Source organism: Rhinolophus hipposideros (assembly GCF_964194185.1).
Source record: "Rhinolophus hipposideros genome assembly, chromosome: 12".
Taxonomy (NCBI): domain Eukaryota; kingdom Metazoa; phylum Chordata; class Mammalia; order Chiroptera; family Rhinolophidae; genus Rhinolophus; species Rhinolophus hipposideros.
The window spans coordinates 15,381,468-15,405,184 of NC_138058.1; the positions used below are offsets into that span (position 1 = coordinate 15,381,468).

At 42.4% G+C, this 23,717-nt stretch overlaps 1 protein-coding gene and 1 pseudogene across 2 annotated transcripts in view; both read right to left on the reverse strand.

Annotated features, from left to right (window-relative positions):
• The window catches only part of KCMF1 (potassium channel modulatory factor 1), a 69,757-nt gene extending 51,394 nt beyond the window's left edge, over window positions 1-18,363 (reverse strand). The window contains exon 1 of the mRNA XM_081068138.1: window positions 18,024-18,363. Coding sequence (XP_080924264.1) covers window positions 18,024-18,039 — 16 coding nt within the window. The 5' untranslated portion in view covers window positions 18,040-18,363. The remainder of the gene's footprint in view (window positions 1-18,023) is intronic.
• A 4,390-nt stretch (window positions 18,364-22,753) lies between these two features.
• On the reverse strand, window positions 22,754-23,061 carry LOC308505843 (ATP synthase subunit g, mitochondrial-like; annotated as a pseudogene). Its single transcript has one exon. The product of its transcript is annotated as an ATP synthase subunit g, mitochondrial-like (transcript).
• Between the last annotated feature and the right edge of the window lie 656 nt (window positions 23,062-23,717).

The following is a 23,717-nucleotide window of genomic DNA, read 5'->3' on the forward strand; positions in this document are numbered from 1 at the left end:
CAAATACCTTGAGGGCAAGGAACATATGTTATATAAGGAAACATGCCTTGTACACTGTTAGCACTCAAATTATATGCAAAGAATTTAGAAATGGTAAATAGCTATTTTCTATATCCAGTGAGAATGATAAAGATAGCTCAAACAATGAGTGCTTACTGTATGCCAGGCACTATTCTAAACATTCTATATATAATAACCATCAAGTACAACCACCCTGACATTACGAAGCGTTACATCCATTTTGTGAAATGATGTACAGAAAGAGAAGTAGCTTACCAGAGGTCACAGTTAGTAAGTGACAAAGCTGGGCTTTGAACCCAAGTCCCAGTCCTAAATTTACTCTTCAGCACCTCAGGAAAAAACTTGACTAAACAGGAAACTCTTAGCCACTGCAGAAATCTAGCCTCAGAACACCTATAAATGAATAAGCTCTCTCTGAGCCTGCAGTTTGGGGGCACTTCATCCCAGCAGCACATACAGTAGAAAACAGGCTGGAATACAAGTCATGGTACCTGAATTCTCGTCTTGACTATGATCTAAAGTAGGATGACTCAGCCCTAGAAGACTCCAATTTTATTTGGGGAAAAAGGAAGAAGGTTGATTTCCTTCTAGACCAAAACGTCTATTATTCAATTTTCCTCTTGATTTTATTGGAGAGAAAAGAACTAAAAGTAATTCATCATCCAGCTACCAAACTGGCCTAATTCCCACAGTGAGCTCTCCTGGCCTGGACCCGTGTCACTGCAGCACTGGCACAAGAGACACACTGAGCTTTCTGCCTCTATGCTGTCTCTTTCCTGCTACTTTGGTTAGAAAGAAAAGGTTCAAAGGCCCCCCAAACAAACACTTACCTAATAAAAGGTTTGGGAAACTCAAGCCACAATTAACCAGAGAGAAGAGCAACACAATCACATAAAGTCTAGATCCCTAATGCTATACAATCAACTGAACTCGTTTATTCATCCAAATGGCCCATCCATCTCCACTTGAACATCTAACAGACATCTCTAACCTCCTGTGTCTGAAACAGAACTCTTGACTCCACCTCCAAACATGCTCTGCCCCTCCTCCTGCCTTCCGCATCTCAGTGAGTGGCCCTCTTCTCACCCACCTGCTCTCACCAGACAATACCAGCAAGTCCTGTTAGCTCTACATTCAAAGAATTAAATTCAAATGCCTCACTATGACCTATAATGCCCCCACTTAATCTGGACCCAGTCTTCCCTACCTTATCTTCTCTACTTCCCTTTGCCTAGTCAGCTCCAGCCACCCCGTTCCTCAAACAACCTATTTTATTCTCACCCCAGGCCTTTTTTTTTTCTTTTAAATTTTTAATATTAGTTTCAGGACCCCAGGCCTTTTATACTTGATGAAGTCTGCTTGAGAGGTCACCTCCTAGGAAACACCTTCCTGGCATTTCAAAAAACAGCCACACAGACCACTCAAATGCCTTCCATTATATTCAATCTTTATTCCCTCACTCTGCTTTATTTTCTTCAGAATTTTATCACTAGCCAAAATTACATTTTTACCCCGCCCCAATAAAATGTAAGCTCTATACTAAGAACTTCCTCTTACATTACTCTATCCCCAGTTTCAACAACAGTGCCTGACACAGCATTTGTTGAATGAATGAAGTTCCCCAGCCTCTAGTATCTGCCAAACCGGGCACCAAGTGCTAGAGGTACCTTAGCTGTGGATACCTCTCCTTCCCTTCACAGCTGAATCTTAGGTAGTGCTCCCAACTTCTCTTTATTCAAGATTTAACACACTGCAATCTGGGATCGAGCCCACTTCTTTGAAAGTGCTCATTAAGTTCCCACAACTTTCCTCATTCCAACAGCCCCAGCCAATACACACTTCCTGCCTTATCTTCTTGACCTTTCTGCAGCAAAACTGACCATAACCTCCTTCCGGCAAATCACCTTCTTAGGTTTCAATGCCAATACTCTTTCCTGGCTACTCCCATTCAGTCAGTCTCCTGATCCTTAAATCGTAAATGTTAGTATTCCCAAGAGCTTAATGATCAGTTTCCTCTTCTTCTCAATCCATAGGTTCTAACCATCACTGAGCAATCAACTCTACTACTATAGATTTATCTTAGCCCAGACCCCTACCTCCTGAATTCCAGACCCACATGTTCAACTGCCAGTGGACATCTCTACCTGGATGTCACACAGGTACCTCAAACCCAACATGCTAAAAACGGAAGTCACTTCTCTTTTCCCTGCTTCCCACCTCCACCCTCAAAGCATGCTTCTCTGCCCTAGATAGACGCGTCTAGATGGAACTGCACAACCAATCAAGCCAAAAGCCTGAGTTCTCCTAAACATTTCGTTCTTCCACAATCTCTATGCCTAATCAATCACCAAATATGTCTCCTACTTGCACCCACTACAGCAATTATCTTATCTTGTGATCACTTCCCCATCTTCCTTCTACCTGCAAATGTATCCTTCGGAGCCTATCTTTCTAGCACACAAAAATCAGATTCCTGGATCAAATTTCCTTAAAACTCCTTATTACCATACCATCTTGACAAGGTTTTTCTCCTCACATTAGTCCCTCCCTTGCTGCTCCAGTAATGCCAAATTTCTCTTGTCTCCCCTCAAAGGACACCCTTTCTGTTCGTCTCTCCTCGGGATATCCATCCCTACACCATCGACCGGGCAATGACTTCTTTCGGGATGCCTTTATGAATTCAGCCATGAAACTGAGAAGCCTCCTCTACCCTTTCACTATGCCTTTAAGTATAAATTTATTACAGTTCTTAATACACTGTATTAGTCACCTGTCTCATCTTAGAGGGTTGGAACTCGCTTGTTTTTTGTCCCCAGTCTCTAACACAACGTCTCCACATACAGAAGGAATTAAATACATATTTACGAAATGAATGGATTAATAATGCAAAGGTCAGCAAATGACTGCCCACCACCTGAAGAAAATTTTGAAGAGTAATATTCGGTGATACCTGAAAATTGTACGTAATTCAAATTTCAGTGTCCATAAGTAAATATTTATTGCATCAGAGCCACGCTCATCTGTTTATGTTTTGTCTCATGGCTGCTTTCATGCCACAACAGCAAAGTGGAATCGTTGCAATCGAGACCATATGGCCCACAAAGCCATATTTGCTACGCAGCTCTGTACAGAAGTTTGCTGACCTCTGCATGAAATACAAATGAATATGCGCTTTGGTTTCTGGCAGAACTTGATTCAAACCCTGGCTTTACCACTTACCATCTTTGTGACCTAGAACAAATACCTAACCTCTCTGAGACTCAATTTCCTAATTTGTAAGACGGGGTAACATATTTTGCTAAGCTGTTCTGAAATTTATTAAGCCTTTTAAGTGAGGTCCCTGCTGTAGGAACCAGTCTATACAATGCCTGGTACAGGGTATAGCTTAATGTTGAGAACCCAGCTCTATCACAGACTGTGTGACCTTGGGCAAGGTACTTAACTTCTCAGTGCAGCAATTCCCTCATCTATAAAACTGGGATAATAACAAGTATCTCACAGGACTGTTGTGAGAATTAAATGAGGTGGTACATGTGAAATGCCGAACACCATGCGTGTCAGATAGGAAGCACTCGATAAATACTACTATTAATATAGTATATGCTTGGTTAATATTAGTTTCTCCCCTCCCCACCTCTTCATTTACTCTACCTTTCATCCCTATTCAAAGAGGCCTACATCTAAAGGATAAGTCAATACCTGCATGATAAGTGTTATTACAGAAGATGGGTGGTCAGGAAAGGGTCTTTGTGGCTTCCAAGTCACATCACAATCATGGTTTTCCTCTTAGCAATCTGACTGATCATCTCCCTTCTCTAGATGTGTTTTTCTTCCTTAGACATCTAGCCAATCCCAGGCTTCAGGATAGGAGGCTAACAATTCTTATCTCTAGCCAAGATCTCTCTCCTGAGCCCCAGGATAGTATTTCTCAACTGCTCTGATTCCTACCTAATGGCTTATTATCACCTTAAAAAGCTGAAGATTACTTTCCCCCCCTCTCCCCTCCTACCTTCTCTATTTGCTAGAATAACCTGCTGTTCTTCTAGGACCTGGCTGCTTTGTCCTGAAATTATACTTCAGTTCTTGCTTCCTGGGAACAAGACCTCATTTCAAGTCATCTTTCTTTTTGTTCCTACTGCCATTGGCTAATTCAGGCCCTTTTAACTTCAAGTTTATTTTATTAAAAAGCTTCTAACTGGTCTCCCTGCCACAGGCACTACTCTATCCCGCACACAATGCCACACTAATCTTCCTAAAACACACCACTTTTCATCACCTTTCTCTACTTAAAACTTATGGTGCAGTACCCTCTGTCTTCCATCCCATAATCTGTATGGATGAAAGGAAGAGATTGACTTCAGTGTGGCAATCAAAATCCCTCCCTGTCTACCTTGCTCCAATCCTCCTTTCTAACCTTATCTCCCACATTAAAAATCCCTCACCTTCCATTTACGCAGTGCTTTTACCTAACTTAGAAAACATTCTTACATGTGCTGGCATTTCATCTCTACACAACCTTGGAGAGAAGCTAAACAGGCATTAGTATCCTTTTACAAAAGAGAAAACAGACTTCGAGCACTGAACGGAAAGTCAGAACAAAGGATCCCTGTCCCATTTTCCCCTAGGAATCTTAGGTAAGTCAATCAATCTTTCTAACATCTCACTCCCACCACTTACATATAGGAGTCTTCTGTTCCAGAAACTCTGGTCTTCTCAGTGTTGTCCCATCCACCTCTCTCCAACACACTTCATGTTTTCTTGGCTCTGCACTTTACCTCCTACCATTCTTTCATTTGGTAGACATCTCCATCCCCAACTCAAGTTACTATAAAAATACTTGAAGTATTTCTTCAAGTGTTGAGTTTAAATTTTACCCTTTTGGTAATGCCTTCTCTCTGATACCCAAAAAGCATTCTATTCTACTTGTCAACACTATGAAACTTGTAATCAATTTGACACTTATTGCCCCAATTATACTATAGCTAGTTCGTTTTATATGCTTAGACCTTCCCATATCCTCTTCCAAGAGGAAAAATAAACAGTACCTATCACAGCACCTTGTACATAAGGACTCAAAGCTCTGAATAACACAGCGTAGACCAGTGTTTTTCAAATAGCAAGTCACAATCCATGAGTAGAAAGTGAAATCAATCTAGGAGGTCACAACTAGTATTTTTGCTTTTAATGAAACAGAATAAACAAATAGAATACATCTCTCATGGTAAAGATGAGTAATGTTTTGTGAAACTCTTGTTACATATGTATATAACTATGGATAATATCAAACACCTTTTCTACTATGTGTTATATTTTTTTAAAGTTTGAAAGCTGCTAATGTAGATGACCCAATTTCTAAGTTCCAGGGTTTCACATTCAAACCAGGGAGACATCTGCTCTCCACCAAACTGCACAACCTCAAGGAACATCACCTAAATAGAATACAGATACGTTCAAGGGGGCTGAGGAAGACAAAGCTTAAAAGAGTGATGAAGTGTAGGGGAAAGTTTGTAAAGAAATGTTTCTTAGAGATGTTGGAATATGCTGCAACACTAGGTATTCAGTTTCTCGTCTCTGCCATTTGTTCAGACAAAAAGACCCTTCTATAGAAGGGCTTCTAAAATATACGAGGTGTGATCAAAAGCTACAGTGAATGTTTAAATTAAAAAATTTATCACAGTAAAAGACACATTGCCATTAATCCCCCTAAAAATACTTCCCTCTCGCTTCAAACACACCTATCCCATCGCTCTTGCCACTTTCTGAAGCAGTTCTGGAAGCCCTCTTTCGTGAGTGTCTTTAGTTGTGCTGTCATGGCTGCCTCCATGTCCTGAATCAATTCAAAACATTTACTTTTCACAGTCATTTTGACTTTGGGGAAGAGCCAGAAGTCGTATGATGCCAGATCTGGTGAATAAGGTAGATGAGAACACACCGTCATGTTTTTGACAGAAATTGTCGTGCCAGAAGTGATGTGTGAAGGTTGCCAGTTCAACTCCTCGAGTCCTGCAAGGGATGGTGGGCAGCGCCCCCTACAACTAAGATTGAACACGGCACCTTGAGCTGAGCTCCCCGATGGCTCAGTTGGTTGGAGCGCGCCCTCTCAACCACAAGGTTGCTGGATCGACTCTCGCAGGGGATGGTGGGCTGCACCCCCTGCAACCAGCAACGGCAACTGGACCTGGAGCTCAGCTGCGCCCTCCACAGCTAAGACTGAGAGGACAACAACTTGACTTGGAAAAAAAGGCCTGGAAGTACACACTGCTCCCCAATAAAGTCCTTTTACCCGTCCCCAATAAAAAAAAATCTAAAAAAAAAGAAGTGATATGTGACACAGAGCTCGGTCATGATGGAGGATGATTTCTGGCACACTTTCAAACACACCTCTCAACCATAGCTCATACCAGACTGGTTGCACCAAACAAGGTAAAACTTGTCACACACAGCTACAATGGTTTCACGTGCCACTTCCATGGTGAAGATCCCTGCCTTCCCGTTTGATGGCACTCGGCAGTAGCAGTCACCACATTTTTTTTTTTATCACAACAGAAAGGCTCTGTGTCACACATGGCTTCTAGTACAGCAATTTATGTCAAATAAAAACATTACGGTTTGTCCTCATCCACCTTATTCATTGGATTTGGCACCGTGCGACTTCTGGCTCTTCCCCAAAGTCAAAATGACCGTGAAAGGTAAATGTTTTGAATCGATTCAGGACATAGAGGCAGCCACGACAGCGCAACTAAAGACACTCACGAAAGAGGACTTCCAGAACTGCTTCAGAAAGTGGCAAGAATGATGGGGTAAGTGTATTCAAAGTGAGGGGGAGTATTTTGAGGGGGATTAATCGCAATAGGTCTTTTACTGTAATAAATTGTTTTATTTAAACATTCACCACATTGTTTGATCACATTTCGTATTTCTCAAAGCACTCACACTAAGCAGCCCTCACTGCAGCCTACAATACAAGGGATGCAGGAACTGGCCCTGGCTATGCCAACTTCGTTTCCTACCTCTTTTCCCCCTCAGTCACTTTTCTCCATCCACAGTGGCCTCACTGCTGTTCCCAGAACATTCTAAGTTTCAGGGCCTCTGCACTTGTGTACCCTCAGCCAATATCCTTCCTCCTTTAAAAATCCTCATTCAATGTCCCATCTTGAAAGGCTCCCTGACAGCTGTATCTAAAGTAGGCCCCCACTCTCTATTCTCTTAATCTGCTATATGTTTTTTGTAACACTTTTCACCTCCTAACACTCTATTACATATTTATTCTTTTATGGTTTATTTCAGGGATCCATAAACTTTTTGTATGAAGAGACAGACAGTAAATACTTTCAGCTTTCTCACAACTACTTAACTCTGCCATTGCAGCACAAAAGTAGCTTAGACGATATGTAAATGAGCAGACATGGTTGTGGTGCAATAAAATTTTATTTACAAAAACACCATTTGGTCCACCGACCATATGCCCCTCCTAGAATGTGAGTGTCGTGGGGACAGAAATCTTGTTTTGTTCACTATGGTATTCCAGTGGCCAGAAGAGTGTCTGGCCCCAACCAAGTACACTGTCAATAAATATGTGTTGACTAAGTAGATAGTATTAGTTTGGAGTCGGAAGCTATACTCCTCTTCTACCTCCTCAAGTGACAATAACATGATATTCAAGAAGAATGAGGCCAAGGCCAGCAGTTCCGTGTCCCCTTGGATCATATCACACAATGAAAGATGGTCCCACAATCACTGTGTGCCCGTCACCAGCAGTAACCATGTCACACATAAAATGCCTGCGCTCACAACTGGGACTTGGGAGGAGTCTGTTAAGACACAGACTGCTGAGCCCCACTCCCAGAAGTCCTGATTCAGGAAGTCTGGGGGGGTCCAGGCATCTGTCTTCCCATCAAGCTCCCAGGTGACGCTGATAATGCTGGTCCTGAAGCCCTTTAGAGACCCACGGATGAGAGCACCCAAACACTACGGTACTAGCATCTTTATGCTATTAAAGACAAGGAGAGAGCGCGCCACAAATTCCCAGTGTTCCAGTGATCAGGCTGCAGGGGGACTACAACAGAACAGAACCATAAAACTGACTGCAGTCAAACTGTTGTTTCAGTCAAATGAAGGCAGACAACACTTGGTCTTTGGTTTTTAACAGACTATCTTCCAAACACTCTATTTTTCACTTGCAAATCTAGTTTTCTGTGGTTTTTTTTAAAAGATTTTATTGGAAAAGGGGAACAGGACTTTATTGGGGAACAGTGTGTACTTCCAGGACTTTTTCCCAAGTCAAGTTGTTGTCCTTTCCGTCTTAGTTGTGGAGGGCGCAGCTCAGCTCCAGGTCCAGTTGCTGTTGCTAGTTTCAGGGGGCGCAGCCCACCATCCCTTGTGGGACTCGAGGAGTTGAACTGGCAACCTTGTGGATGAGAGCCCACTGCTCATGTGGGAATCGAACCGGCAGCCTTCGGAGTTAGGAGCGTACAGCTCCAACCACCTGAGCCACCGGGCCGGCTGCAAATCTAGTTTTAACTGACTAAAACAATAAACCAAATAGGTCAAAGAGAGAAATTACCTTTGACTAACCTTGATAGTGGGCTAAGTATTCGCTCCATAATTAGTTTCCTTAAAATTAAGGGAGAATGGGCCGGCCCAGTGGCTCAGGCGGTTGGAGCTCTGCGCTCCTAACTCCGAAGGCCGCGTGTTCGATTCCCACATGGGCCAGTGTGCTCTGAACGACAAGGTTGCCAGTTCAATTCCGTGAGTCCCCCAAGGGATGGTGGGCTCCGCCCCCTGCAACTAAGATTGAACACGGCACCGTGAGCTGAGCTGCCTCCCAGATGCCTCAGTTGGTTGGAGCTTGTCCTCTTAACCACAAGGTTGCTGGTTAAACTCCCGCAAGGGATGATGGGCTGTGCCCTATGCAATTAGCAAACAGCAACTGGACCTGGAGCTGAGCTGCGCCCTCCACAACTAAGACTGAAAGGACAACTTTACTTGGAAAAAAGTCCTGGAAGTACACACTGTTCCCCAATAAAGTCCTGTTCCCTTTCCCCAATTAAAAAAAAAAAAAAAGTAAGGAAGAATCATAACAACCTGGTTTTCTATTGTTAGATGACAAGAGTTTTTTCTAGATGGATACTACAGATCCAATCTCATTAAGAATGAAATACACCTACAATAAATTACCAAAAATGGTAAGTCTATAACACTACCAGACAGAACCCCCAACTATCCTCTGAATTCACCGTAATAAAACTTAAAACAATTTTTACAAGTTCTACATTTGTAAACGCAGGGGACTTTAAAATAACCCCCAAACTCACATTAAAATCACCCAGAAGCCATTACTTACCCCTCTAATCTGAACAACCTACAAAGTGATTAGAATTTATATACATTTGTAGCTGTTTATAAAGTGGGTTTCTATTGTGATGGTTACATGTAGCTAAAGGTTAAAAAATAATTTTGGGGGTGGGGAGTGGAAGATGAGGGTAAGGGGGATCAAATACATGTTGATGGAAGGAGAACTGACTCTGGGTGGTGAACACACAATGGGATTTATAGATGATGTAATACAGAATTGTACACCTGAAATCTATGTAATTTTACTAACAAATATCACCCCAATAAATAAAAAATAAATAAATAAACAATAATAATAATAATTTTAAGATGAAAAACTAAGGTAAAATCTAGGTTCTTAGGAGAGAAATTCAAGAAGCAGAAATCCAGAATGGTAGTGAATGGACCATTAATTTCATGGCCACACTGCATCAAAATGTACCTACAAGAGATACAGTGTATTATCAGCAATGAATTAGCAGATACCCCAATGCACTAAAGATGATTTTCAGCTAAGATCAAGTGTTTTGGGTGAAATGTTAGCATCTGAATGAAAATGTGCCAAGTATAAAATATACATTAAATTTTTACAATTTTGTAAGGAAAAAAGAATGTAAAAACATCTCAGCAAATTTTATGTTGATTATATGTTAAAATGTTATTTTGGATATATTGGGTTAGAGCATTAAATTATTAAAATTAATTGTACCTCCTTAGTTTGGTTACTGTGGCTACCAGAAAATTAATATTTCATATAGCTTGTACTAGATTTCTATTGGACAGTGATGGTCTATTCCAATTCTGTAAGTAGATTTGCTATCTCTTCCTCCTTTGGGTGATTTCTAAAAAGCTTGTGCAAAATGATACAGAGCAATGAATGAATATGAAGATGCACAGTGTGTCTGACATGAGTAAAGATTCTTGCTCTGGGCCTAATGTAGGCACGCCACGGGTCAAGTGCTCACCCACTGCCACCTGAAGTTCTAACCACCATTTTTCTAGGGAAGGAAAGAGTAGTCCCACCTCTGTGACCACCATGTATATCTGTATCTATAGCTGTGCAAACACACTGCACAGTTTACATACATTTCAAACTGCAATTAACTGTGATCAGAATCCCTAGCAGTGTTCATAATGTTGAGCATAAGATCTCTGATTACGAAAACTACCTGGTTCTCAACACCCAACCACCTCCAGCCCCCAGCACGTATTTCATTTTTACAAAAAAGAAAGGATACATCTGTAATAAGTTCCATAATCCCTACCTGTTTTACTTCAATGTCTTTAACTCCTAATTAAGAAAGCTTCTCATGGCTTGCACTGCCTAACTTCTACAACCATAGAGAACAAAAGAGAATACTGATGATACTGGTTGAGAAAGAGTAACGGAAGTAGGGTCTAGTTACCCCAACAGTTGCTATATAACCATTAGGAATTTGCAAAAAAACTACTGAACAGAAAAATTAAACATTTAATCCCTTGAGCTCCTTTCTCTCCAAGTATCAACAAGATACTTAAAAACTTATGAGAAATAACCTATCTGAACATATATTAACATATGTAGATAGATGTTAAGACTTCCACAATCTAAGGACAATTCTGTTAAGGAAATAAATGTACTGCTGGGCAGAATTAGAAGTAATTGTGAAACTTAAATGAAAATAAACTTTTTTTAAAAAAAGGAGGGGGTTGCAAATATTGCCACAACATTAAAACACTTACATGATTTAATTACCCTGTCATAAAATATAAACTTCAAGGACTAATTCCAGCACACTGGAAAGAGCCACAGCTTGTGCAACAGGAAAGCATTTAATTCCCAAACATGTGTTTCAAACCCACTGAATGTTATCAACCTGCAGGGTCAACAACTTGTGGCAAACTCTGGAGATGACTTTGAGTGGTACTCAAGTAAGTAGCCCATAAATATTCACTGAATAAATGACTGAATGAACCAGAAAACGCATGCACGTAGTGCAACTGACATGCAGAACTCATGGCCAGTTAATCTGAAACCAGAGCCAGAAGTATAACAAAACAGTACCCCGGATCTGGTCCCAGGCCACTCCCCGCCAGGAGCCAGCTCCCCTAAATTACTTTCATTCCATGTAATTTATTCATCCCCTCTTACTTTTCTGGAAGGGCCAAGTCTTCTTTCCCACAATTTACCTCCCTCTTAACCAGCTTCCCCAGATAAAAACAGAGGAAAGCAGTTTCCAGTCTCACCGTTTTTTAGACAATATTAACCTCTCTAACAATCACCCACAAATGTTCAGTGGACCTCCCAAAGGTCAGACAGTATGCTAGGTGGTAGGGTGCAAAGGTTATGTGTAACACTATACGACCCTTCAGGTAGCTTGTGGGGGAGGCAGACAAGTAAACAATTACAGCAGAAAAAAATGCCTGGAGAATAGATAAAGCAGAAGTGCCACCGGAGGGACCCTTAACTTTGCTGGGTGGGAGGGGAGAGTGACAGTCTTAACCAAGCCGAAACTAAAAAATAAATTCAAGTCGAATATACCCGTGACTGCTCTAAGTCAACTCACTGACTTAGCATTGTAAAGGGACTCTTCTAATGAAAATCCTCTTTCTTACCCTAGCAAAAGTTGAAGTTCAAGACATTGGCACTGAGTGCTAGCAAGAGAGGAAAAAAACCCCACAACTCAATAGAAGATAATGTGCAAACCTAATTTGTTATGATGTCGAGGCTCCACCACTTATTTTCCCTCCCAGCTGAAAGTGACTGCACTGGTCCACTCTTGTGATTTCAGTTGGTTTTTTCTAGCAGCAATGCTAGCTTTGCAGGGATCCATCCTTACTTTCTTCCTGACACCACTTGTGGTCATTAGCCAAAGTCTACTGGACTGCAGGTTGGGACTGTGGCCATGGACGAGATAAACTGACCAGGTACATGAACTGGATGGACCCACACTCTGCTTTGTTACTATTCAAAAAGAAAACCGAAAACACAACTAACAAACACTGTGGGAGGGCAGTGAGAGAGAGTAGGGATGGTACCCTAGAAGGTGCTTCCCAAGGCAAAGCATCTCTTGCTAGTTTCACTGGACACTGAGTTTTCACCTCCTGGTACCCAGCTCATAGGATGTTTCATGAGGCATGAGAGTTGGTTTGTTTTGGACTCCCTGTGGCTACAGATCATTTCCAAGTTTCATGTCCACCTTGCCTAACTTTTCTCTGCCAACGTCCTCCTGGCCTCTTGTCCTTACCAGCCCAAGAACACCCCCTTTTCTTCACTACTTCCTTCCTTACCATGGAATCTAGGTAATATGTCCCCATAGGAAACTGTCTGCCTTTTCCATTTATCTTCAACATGAATCAGGACATGGCTAATGTTTAAAAACTACCCCATTTAAATGTTTAAAAACTACCCCATTTAAAAACTACCCCATTTAAAAAATGCTCTGATCTGTATACCTTTTAGGGACTCTCCTCAATTTTAATGAATAACTTCAGTGAGTGGAAAAAAAACTGTACCTTATCATTTTAAGGGAAATGAAAAACATCATAGCTTCTAGCGCAACATTGAAATTAATAATCTTTTATAAACAAAGATTTTTAATTACGAACAGCATTCTACTTTTAACTTTTATGAATATGAAATACAGAAAATGTTTCAAGTCCATATGCACGAAAGTTGCCCAAAAGCAACCTTTAAAATGTAATAAAAACATACTATTTCTAGGATAATCTAGGTAATGCCTTAATCGTCATTAAAACAACTTTGGAACCTCCAGTTAAACAAACAAACACCAAGCCTCAGCAAATGTATATAGATGTTATAAAGCTGATGTTTTGAAAATTAAATTACGACTCCTAAGTGCAAGGATTTATTTTTTAAAACGCTGCAAGCCTAATATGAAAGGATTTGTTTGGTCATTTCACATCAGAAGTTTCGTAAGTTTCTACTGAGAAAATGTTTTCAATCTTGAAACAAGATTGTTGCTAATACATTTTAAGATTCTAAAACTAAAAGGAATTTCTTCCAAATTAATCTCCAATTTAAAAAAGGAAAATTATATTTTATTACATTTCTACTTAAATACGAAAGTCAAAATATGAGAAAATGGGCTTCAAAATCAACTTCGTATGAAATCATGAAATCAAAGACCCCAGAAATTAAAATATTTACATTCTCATCTTTCTTTTATTGAAAGTCAAGGTAAATGTAATTCATGATTTATTGAAACTGAAAAAGTCCAAGTAAGAATGTCATAATCTTTTAATAGACCACAGTTAAAGTAAAATAAGTTGTCTGACATGATGGCAAAGATCTTTTCAGTGGGAGTTAATTTACTTTGCTACAGGAAAGCAAAAGTCACATTAAAATCACATGCTAATTACCTAGCCTGTCTTTGCAATCCCCAAATCCTGAAAATAAAATTATTGCAATTCACTCTGGGATTATCTGTATGTGTGTTTCTAGTGTCAGATAGCATTTTCAGAAGAGAAAATTTAAATCTATCAACAAAAGAGCGTTACAATTTCAAAAAATGGTACAACTTTCAAAAGCTAGATTAATAACCTGCCTACTCTTATACTTTACATTTTGAAAATAAACAGTATCAAGTGCTTCTGAGAATTACAGAACAATGTGATCGTGTGTCCATTTATTCACTATCATTTTTACATATGAAAATCTTCTAACACCTAAGGGAAATACAAACCAGGTAAAAATAAGCACTCCATTTTAAATCTCAAATAATTATATCCAAAATCAAGAGTAACCCACAAAAATTTAAGAAGGCACTCAAGAAAAAAGCGTTAGAAGTCACAATAGAATCCCTCTCTGAACTTGGGCAAATTTAGTAACAAAAAGTTGGTAATTATTTTGTCATCAATTTGTTTGTCCCTTCCTCATGGAATGCCTCACATTGTGCTATAGAAGCTGTACTTAAGGTGAGGAGCTGTGTCTCATTTATTCATCATCACATTCCTTGGTAGCTGGCAGAGTACCTAATACATAGTAGCAACTGAAAAAAGGTTGAATGATTTAAGGCAATAAATGTATTCTTAATTCCAGGTAATCAAGTAGATTCCAACTCATACAAAAACATTCATAACTTCATTTTAGCTAATAAGCAGAGTAATTTGATGTTTTATTAAAATTTGCAAAGCTATTAAATGGATTTTAAGCTGTGAATATTTTAAAAGTATTTAAAAGAAAGTACACAGTGAAACATTAAAAAAAACCTCTTACAAATAAAATACAAAATAACTGTTTTCATTACGTGTAACATAGAGCTAGATGGTGTTAGTATGGTGAATATAAAGTGATTAGGCACTGATGTAAAATGTTTGTTAACAGGACATTACAAAGTGCATTAAGAGACCCTGGCATTCCGACTAAGAGAGTCATAATGGGCAAGCAGGAGACTTGATGGAGAGTACTGCCATCCCCACTTAGATGGGGTCTGGAAAGGTGAGAAGCCTGTGTCCCACCCCTTGCGAACAATTACTTGTATACCAATCTACATGGTGCAGCTGGAAACTGAGGTATAAAACTGGTTTAGTCCATGACTTTGTTCCCTATTACCACAAGGAAATGAAGGAATACCACACAGAGTGGGCCCTTTCTGGACTCCTGACAATTCCAGTTCTATCAACTCTCTAAAGCTCTATTCTAGAGCAAAAGTAGGCAAATTATAGCCCTGGGCCAAACTGGGGCCAGATTCAGCCCCCTTCTGTGTTTGTAGGGTCTGCAAGAATGGTTTTTACATTTTTTAAAAGAATCATATTTCATTACACATGATAATTATATGAAATTCAAATGTCAGTGTCCATAAAGTTTTAATTGGAACACGGTCATGCTCATTCATCTACATGTTGTCTATTGCTGCTTTTACACTACAATGACAGAGCTGAACTCACAGCTCACCAAACCTACAATATTTACTACCTGGCCCTTTACAAAAAAAGTATCCGGACTCCAGAGCTAAAGCACTTCTTTATGCATCTCCTTTCTCAGAAGTGTTGTCCACTGCTTCACAAGGTAGAGACTCTAAGCTTGACAGATGTCCATCTTGGAGCTGTGTTGTCTAAAGTTACGTCATTACATATACACTATTTGGTGCAACTCATTAGGGTGGGCAAAAAAGACAAAGTAACAAATTATGTGCATACAGAAGGCACTGAAAAGGAAGCACAATGCAAGTACATTATAGGCAGCACAGTTCAGATCTTTTACCAGACTACTACATCCAGTTCTGGGTCCAATACTGAAAAGAAACAAGAACTACAGAACATTTGTAGTTCTCTGTAGTTCAAAAATCATACCACTAAAGAAATGCTAAAAGAAATGGGATTAGTTGGCCCAAAGAGAAAGGTGAGAAAAGAACTAAAATAGTGAGGATGTCAAACTCTACAATTGTTGATAGGTTAAATTCCTACTCATGAAAATAATGGCAGCCTGAACTATTCCACAAAACATGTATATAATGAATCAAATGTATTAAATGATTTTTCAATGAGACTGCCATTGCTGACTTAGGCCATAAACTAGACCCTTAAAAGATAATCATTTGTCAAAGATTGTAGTTAAGTCTTCAACTGATGGATTGTAAGAATGTTCCTTTTTCAGAAACATCTGATATTATGTAAGTTACCAGAAAAGGTGTGCTATTAATGCCCTAAGGTTCAGTAATATCTAAGTAACTAAAAAGTAATGTAAATTTCAAAACTATACAGGACCAAGTAGGGCTTAAATTACAGAATTTGTTACATCTAAGAATACTGGCACTGTGGGATTTCAATTATTCTAAAAGATTACTGAGGGTAAAGAAATCTTCCTAGGACACCATTTAACTAGAATACTCAATCTGGGAACTATCTGGATGTTTTCCTGAAGCAAGGATAATGGGTCTCAAACACCCTTCTTCCGTTGCTGATTCTGTAATTTTAACTCTCCCAGTTTGTATGAGGGCCTGCAGCCATTGTTCATTTTGTCTTGAAGGTAGTCAGTGTACCCACAACTACAATCTAAGATAAACTTTAATATTCCAAATTAAAACTTGAGGTTGGCCGGTTAGCTCAATTGGTTAGAGCACTTTGCTACTATCACCAAGGTTGCCGGTGCCATCCCCACATGGGCCACTTTGAGCTGCACCCTCCTTTTAAAAACAAAAAAATTAAAATAAAAAAATAAATTTTATTATAACTTTAATTGCAATTCCTCTTAAATTACAGATAGGAAATGTTTCTGTTGAGCAGGAAAAAAACGGAAAATAGGCATTTGTTTCAAAATATTTCTGAGCCTAAATACCTCATTTCAAAATGTCCACACTTGTACACAGCAAGTGAAGAAAAAATATTCCCTATTCATTTTCTGACTTTTAATATACAGAATCCTTGAACACAAAAGAGTCAATCTGAACATTGCAATTAGTAATGCAAATACTGAAATCTGCTCTAAACGTACTTTTAATCAGAGTTTTTCAACCTCGAAATTCTAAGGCCTGTTATTTCCCTAAGAATATCCTTCCAACGGTGTGAAGCACACACTTAGCTGACTCACTAAACTTTCTTCACTCCTACATCACCTACACAGGATGTAAAAATCCAGCGTACACAATACTTTCAAGCCACTTGTACAATCTTGCATTAACCTTAGCAGGATAAAGTTTTTGCTAAGTCTCTTTCCTAATACTTTTTAAAGACCTGTGGTAGTGAAACAAAGAAAACACACCCCCCTCCCCCTTTTCTACACCATATGGCAGTGAACTGAAGTTAACTTATTTTTTACCAGCTAGCTCAACGCCTATATATCAGCCCCTAAACATTTGTTTCTTTGTGCCTTGGGACGGGGCTAGAGCTGTCTGCTTATTTGCAACTGTGCCCGAATCATGTTTTTAAATCACAAAACCTAGTCCTAACTAGTAACAGACCTAACCGCGGTCCTTTACCAAAACCCAGTTTCGTAGGTGGTGCACGCCAAACGACGGGCCAGCGCGGAGCGAGTCCGCTCCGACCAGGTGACGGAGCAGGGAGGTTGCTCGCTGCGGCCCGGCCGGATCCGCCCAGGGAACTGGGTTACCCGAGTCCAGGGACGCGCCGAGGCCTAGACGCGAGGCCGGGCAGCGAGGGCTTCCCGTTCCCCGGCCGCAGAGACTACCGCCCGCCCCGCGGTCGCCCGTAGGCAGGGGCACTCGCCGTCGTCTCCCCGCGCCCAGACGCGCCCGCCGGCTCCCAGGCCGGCTGCTCGGTGTCCTGCCGCCGCCTGCGGCCCCGCTCGGCGGCAGCGCCGGGCCCTTCCGGGGCGGCGGGCGCGCTAGGCCTTGCCGGGGCCCGCGGCTCCGGGAGCGGCCGGGAGGACCGCGGCGTCCGGTAGCAGTCCCGAGGGCCGGGCTCCCGCCGGTAACGGGCCCCGCCGCCTCCCCTCCCCCTCCCCCGCCCCATGACAGTGCAAACCCTCCGGCCGGCCCGGCCGCCCCGCCTCCGGCACCAGGCCCAGCTCAGGGCCGCGGCCGTGGCGGCTGCAGCGGCGGCGCCGCGGCTCTCCGCCGTCTCTCCCTCGCTCTCGGGCCCGACGCTTCGGGCCCAACTCGGGCCCAGCCGAAGTCTCCGCCGCCTCCCAGCCGCCCTCCGCGGAGCCTGGCCCGGGCGGGGTAGGCCGAGGCCCGGGTGCTGGGGGTGGGGGCGGGGGCTGCTCTCACCTTCATGTCGGGACATCCTAGTTCAGACGGTGGCGGCGCGGCCCCTCCCGGGCTCCGGTGGCAGTGTCCCCCGCGGGGTCCCGGCGCTACCCGCGCCGGCCGGCCGACTCCCACTCGACTCCCGGGCTCGGCCGCGGGGGCGGGGTGGGCAGGGGAGCGCTCCCGCGGCGGCGGCGGGGAGGCGGCGCGGGGCGGGAATGGGGCCGGGCCTGGCCGGGGCTGAGCTCCTCCAGGAGGCGGGTCCGACGCCGCGGCTCCGCCGGCGCCCGCCGTGACTCGGTCACTCTCCGGCCCGCCGGCTCCCGGCTGCGGCGCCGCGCTCCGCAAATCCCGCTCCTCCCCGCCCCCGGCCCACCCCCCGCCCCTCTCCCCCGGCTCCCGGCCGCCGCCGCCTCCTCCTCTTCCTCCTCCGCCGCCTCCTTCCGCCGCCCGCACGCGGGCCCCGCCTCTCGCTGTCCGCGCCGGGCCCAGCCGCCCCGAGGCCCTGCGGCCCGAGGGGGCGGCGGGGGCGGCGCGGCGGCGGCGGCCCGCGCTGGCCAACAGGCCGCGGTCGGACGCGAGCCCAGCCTCGGTGTGGCCGCCGCGCTGCGCGTAGGGAGGAAGAGGAAATGCCCGGCGCGGGCGCCCCCTGCTCGCCGCGGCGGCCCCTGGGCGCGCTCTGCGGGCGCCCGGCAGCCCCGGGCCAGGCTGGCGACCCGCTGGGCTCCGGGCTGTGGGCTGCCCCGCCTCCGGGCCGGGCTGAACGCGGGCGGCGGGGCAAACCCGCGGCGAGCTGCGCCTCTGGGGGCCCCCGCCCTCGGCGCGTGGCTGCCGGGCGGACCGCAGGCGGCGAGCGGCGGCGACCCCGGGCCGCGAGGAGAGGCCGCGCAGCGCCTCGGGACATGTGCTTGGGTTTCTGTTTGAAGAACCAGCCCATCCTCCACACTCTGGTCCAGCAGACCCGAAAGGGGACAGGCAGCTGGCCTCCCGTCTTCGTCGGGTGTTGCCCAGCCGGGTGACTCGCGGTCGGGAGAGGGCGTGGGCGCAGGAGGCTGCGGAGGTGGCCGCTGGGCTCCGAGGCCGCTGCCACGGGAACCATGTTCTCCGAAGACTCCACGCCGGCCAGCCCGGCTGTGCGGCGGCCCCCGCGCAAAGTTTGTTCCAGCACCTTGGCTCATTTTGAATGCTTTGAAAACTGTTGCGAGAGAGAGAGAGTGTGTGTGTGTGTGTGTGTGTGTTTCCTGCCCGTGAAATGCAACAAATATTTATACGGCCCGTTACCACGTGTCAGTTGGTAGCGTGGCTTGATAGAAGTAGATTGCGCTTTGGAGTCGAGACATCTGCCATGGGATTCTGGTTCTGATAGCCCGTGTAACCTTGGACAAGTTATTTACCCTTGCTGAGCCTGGTTTGGTTTTAGGTTACTTTAACCTTTTATATTTCAAATTGTTCTGGGTGTTTTGCACAAAATAGAACTGTGACCCTAGGCTGAGTCTTCTGAAATTGGATTCTAAGGTACTGCTTGCTTAAGGGTCACTCTTAAGGTCCACCATTACCAGCTGTGTGTCTGGGGACAAATGACATTTTCAAAGTGCCTTGACTTCCCCTTTCTTAAAATGAGCAAGATTGCAGACGATAATATAGTAACAATGATATTAACAGGTAGATATTTGGAGGATTAAGTACTAAAATTATATAAAATGTGTAGCCCAGTACACAATAGAAAGTTTGTTACCATATTTCATTAAATCTAGTTTTAAGATACTTCCTGATTTGAAAGATATTAAAAAGTTCGTCTTAAATAGACATTAGGTCACTCAAATCTACCCAAGGGCTGTATTTGGTAGTAGTGATAAACTAGATAGCAGCCAGACTAAAGTTTAAACTGGGATTTAAAGGAGGATTTTTTTGTCCCCAGAAATGTTTCTATTGCATGTATGGAGCTTTAGTCTAAATTCAGTCCAGCACAGCTGTTGAAGAAAGAAGTCCCTTTGGGCCATAATTGGGGTTTAGTGGAGTAAAGAGAACCAGGCTTTAGGCAAGGCTAGCTGGTATGTACTGTATGCCTACCCTGTGCCAGGGCCTTTCTAAGCATTTTACAGTATTGGTGTGTGTGATCCTGGGTGCCAAACACTGGAGCCTGGATTTCTTGGGCTGTAAAAATGAAGACAACACCCCACACTTTTGTGATGAGTAAATATTTCTGTAAATATATTAAACACAGGCATTATTAATACTACAGTCAGTCACAATGTGGAGTAGGTAGGAGAGCTGACAAAAATACGGAACTCCAGGAAAGAATAAAAGTGTAGAGGTTTTAGAATTGTTAGCTAATTCTGTTACAGAGTGGCTAGCCAGCAAATAACTCTAAATCTCAGGTGGTTATCAGGTCTTTGACAGATATTTCATTGTTTTCAATCAGGCAAACGTAAGAAAATGAAGCAAGTGACTGACTACAATAATTTTTTTTCCTGTTTGAACAAGAGTGAGCAGGAATATTACGGTTATTTGGGGATTTCGTGACTAGAAAAAAACATTTCCTCAATTCAATTAAAGGTCAGGCCCTTTCGATTTATAACAACCTGTTTGCTTTCCTGCCACATGAGAAATTTCATTTCCCAAAAAATGATTAAATACTCATACCAAATTGTCCATCAAATAATTTCTATTCTTCAGAAATGTTTCTTCAGTTCTTTTCTCTCCCTGCACCTTCTTGATTTTTTTTTCTGTGTCCTTGCCTCACCAACCCATCTTCCATACTATGATCCAGTTATGTTCCTTAAAACAAGCGAATGCATAAAAACATAAAATCTGAATAAGTTCTGTAGTCTAATTAAATGTACTTATGTCGGGGCCGGCCCGGTGACTCTCCATGCTCCTAACTCCGAAGGCTGCCCCTTGGATTCCCACATGGGCCAGTGGGCTCTCAACCACAAGGTTGTCGGTTCAACTCCTCGAGTCCCACAAGGGATGGTGGGCTGTGCCCCCTGCAACTAAGACTGAAAGGACAACAACTTGAAGCTGAAAGGCACCCTCCATAACTAAGATTGAAAGGACAACAACTTGACTTGGAAAAAAATCCTGGAAGTACACATTGTTCCCCATCCCCAATAAAACATATTTTTTTAAATGTCAATTTCCTGACTTTGATATTTTTCTGTGTTTTGTAAGATGTTAACATTGGAGTGAGCTGGGGGTAGACTACAATGGACCCTCTCTGCAACTTCCTGTGAGTGTATAATTATTTCAAAGTAAAAAACTATTGAGACAAATCAGATTGATAGTTGCTTGTAGCTGAAGCAGTAGAGGTTGAAGATTGACTACAAAGAACTTACAGGTGATGAGAATATTTTATGTCTTGATTGTGGCAGTGTTGACTGTATACCTTTGTCATGACTCAGAATGGTGCGCTGAAAAGGGTAGATTTTACTTCTGTTTAAATTATACTTCAGCAAACCTCACATATAAGAAAAGCAAGCTCTTGTCACTCTGGCCTCCTGTGGTCTAGAGGGCAAAATTTAACTTACCATATAAGGCCCAACAATCCTTTCCACGAGTGACTTTTCCTTCTTCTGCCAATGTACTCTTTGCTTTCGTGTACTATATTGATTCCTGCCTCTGGGCTTTTGCCTGTGTTCTTCCATCTGCTTGGAAGGAACACAGGAAATATAGCCCAAATTAAAATTCTTTGTACTCTGTTAAACTTTCCTTGCCTCTCAGACATACCACTAAGTTCCTCCTCTGTGTTCAGTTATGCTCTGCTGTAATTTTAAATGAGTTTTTATCTCCTGTTAGCTAAACAGGCAACCACGTGATTAGTTTCTATCTCTGGGATGCAGTGGTGTTAAATGGGTAAATGTGTGAGTGAATGAATGATTTAAAGCTGGAAGAAAGCTTAAAGAAACCATTCTCAAAGTGTGGTCCAGGGTCCTCAAGACCGTTTTTATTTATTTATTTGTTACCAGTCACTTCTATTTATTTCAGGATACAATATATTTTTTAGACCCATGGATGATACTGAGTTGTGAACCTGTTGAAATATCCATAGGGTATTTTATTTTTGCAAAGATAGGGTCTAAAAAAATCATAAAACCAGGTAGGTTAATAATAATACACATATCGAATAATACACATATTTCGATATGTGTATTATTATTAACCTACCTGGTTTTATAATTTTTTAGATGAAAAATTGAGTCATGGCTCTCATCACTTTGTCCTGGCATTAAATATGTTATAAAGATACATAGAATACCACCAAGTGTCCCAACATTTACAGACATAGATGTTGTCAAAAATGTCTTTCTCTGATTTTATCAAAGAGAAACTAACCAAATTTTATTCTTTATACTATTGATATGATTTAACTGTAGTACATGGTATTACTATTTCTCCTACTGTAGCAAGTTCTCGTTTTCTCAAAACCTTTTCCCCAACTTTTCTGGAAATAACATATTTTGAACCTTCAAATGAAAAAGTTATCCTCATAAATATATGTACAAGGTTGGTATATTCACATATATCCTTTCCAATTTCAGGCTAAGCTAAAACATGCATTTAGAGCTATATTAACATTATTAAAGCAAAAGACAACCCAACTTAATATCAAGAGACAATGTGACCTTCCGTGCAGTGTTTGATGTAGAAAACATTGATTTTGATATATTTTATTCAAATACCAGTCTGATCACACATAGCCCAATAACATTCAAATGATAAACCCGAAAGAAACAGATGTTAAAGATGGGTCTTCAAACAGTATAGCCAATGATGCCACGCTTGCCTATGATTTCACCAACGTAAAACCATACCTCAGTGGCCACCAAACTGTTCAACAGAGCTCCCTTAAGTGTGAGATGTTTGAAGCTACCAGTTTGAGCACAGTTGACTATTTTTTTTATCAAGCTCTAAGTAGCTGTAGGGATCTCAGCAGGGGTTGGAGGAACCAGCTCAGTCTTGGCATAGTGCCAAAATGTGGCCAATCCATGTTTCAAATAAGTCACAGCACCGTTTACCAGCCTGGGCCCTTCTCTGCTAGGTTATGGACAAATTCAGCCATGGTTCTAGGATGGAAAGAAAGTCCCTCAAGACTCTTTTTAGAGTGTTGGTGAGATGCTTGAGTTTTCTTGCATACTTCAAACAGCACATCTCAATAGATTGAAAGTAAAAACAGATAACAGAATCTAGTTGTTTTCAATTAAGGCAAACATTTAAAGGTATCTGCAAAAATGTAAGTCATTTCCAAATTCTTTTGTTTTGCAAAATAGTTTTCTTAATAATGTGGTACTAAGAAATAGGTTTATTTTAGATTTTTCTCAGTTTTTTAAAAATACATTTTATTGGGGAATATTGGGGAACAGTGTGTTTCTCCAGGGCCCATCAGTTCCAAGTAGTTGTCCTTCAATCTAGGTGGAGGGCGCAGCTCACTGGCCCATGTGGGAATTGAACCAGCAACCCTGTTGTTCAAAGCTCGCGCTCTAACCAACTGAGCCATCCAGCCGCCCCAGATTTTTCTGTTTTAATTTCTAAAATAAATAAATAAATATAATACACATTTAAAAAAGCTCTTTGGAGTCTTCAATAATTTCCAAGAGTTGTAAAGGTGTTCTGAGACCAAAAAGTTTGAGACTCTCTGCCTTAGAGACCTACAGCCCCCTCATTGTTCAAATGAAAAATGATAATGATGCTGACATTTAAGTGCTCCGGTACATGTGG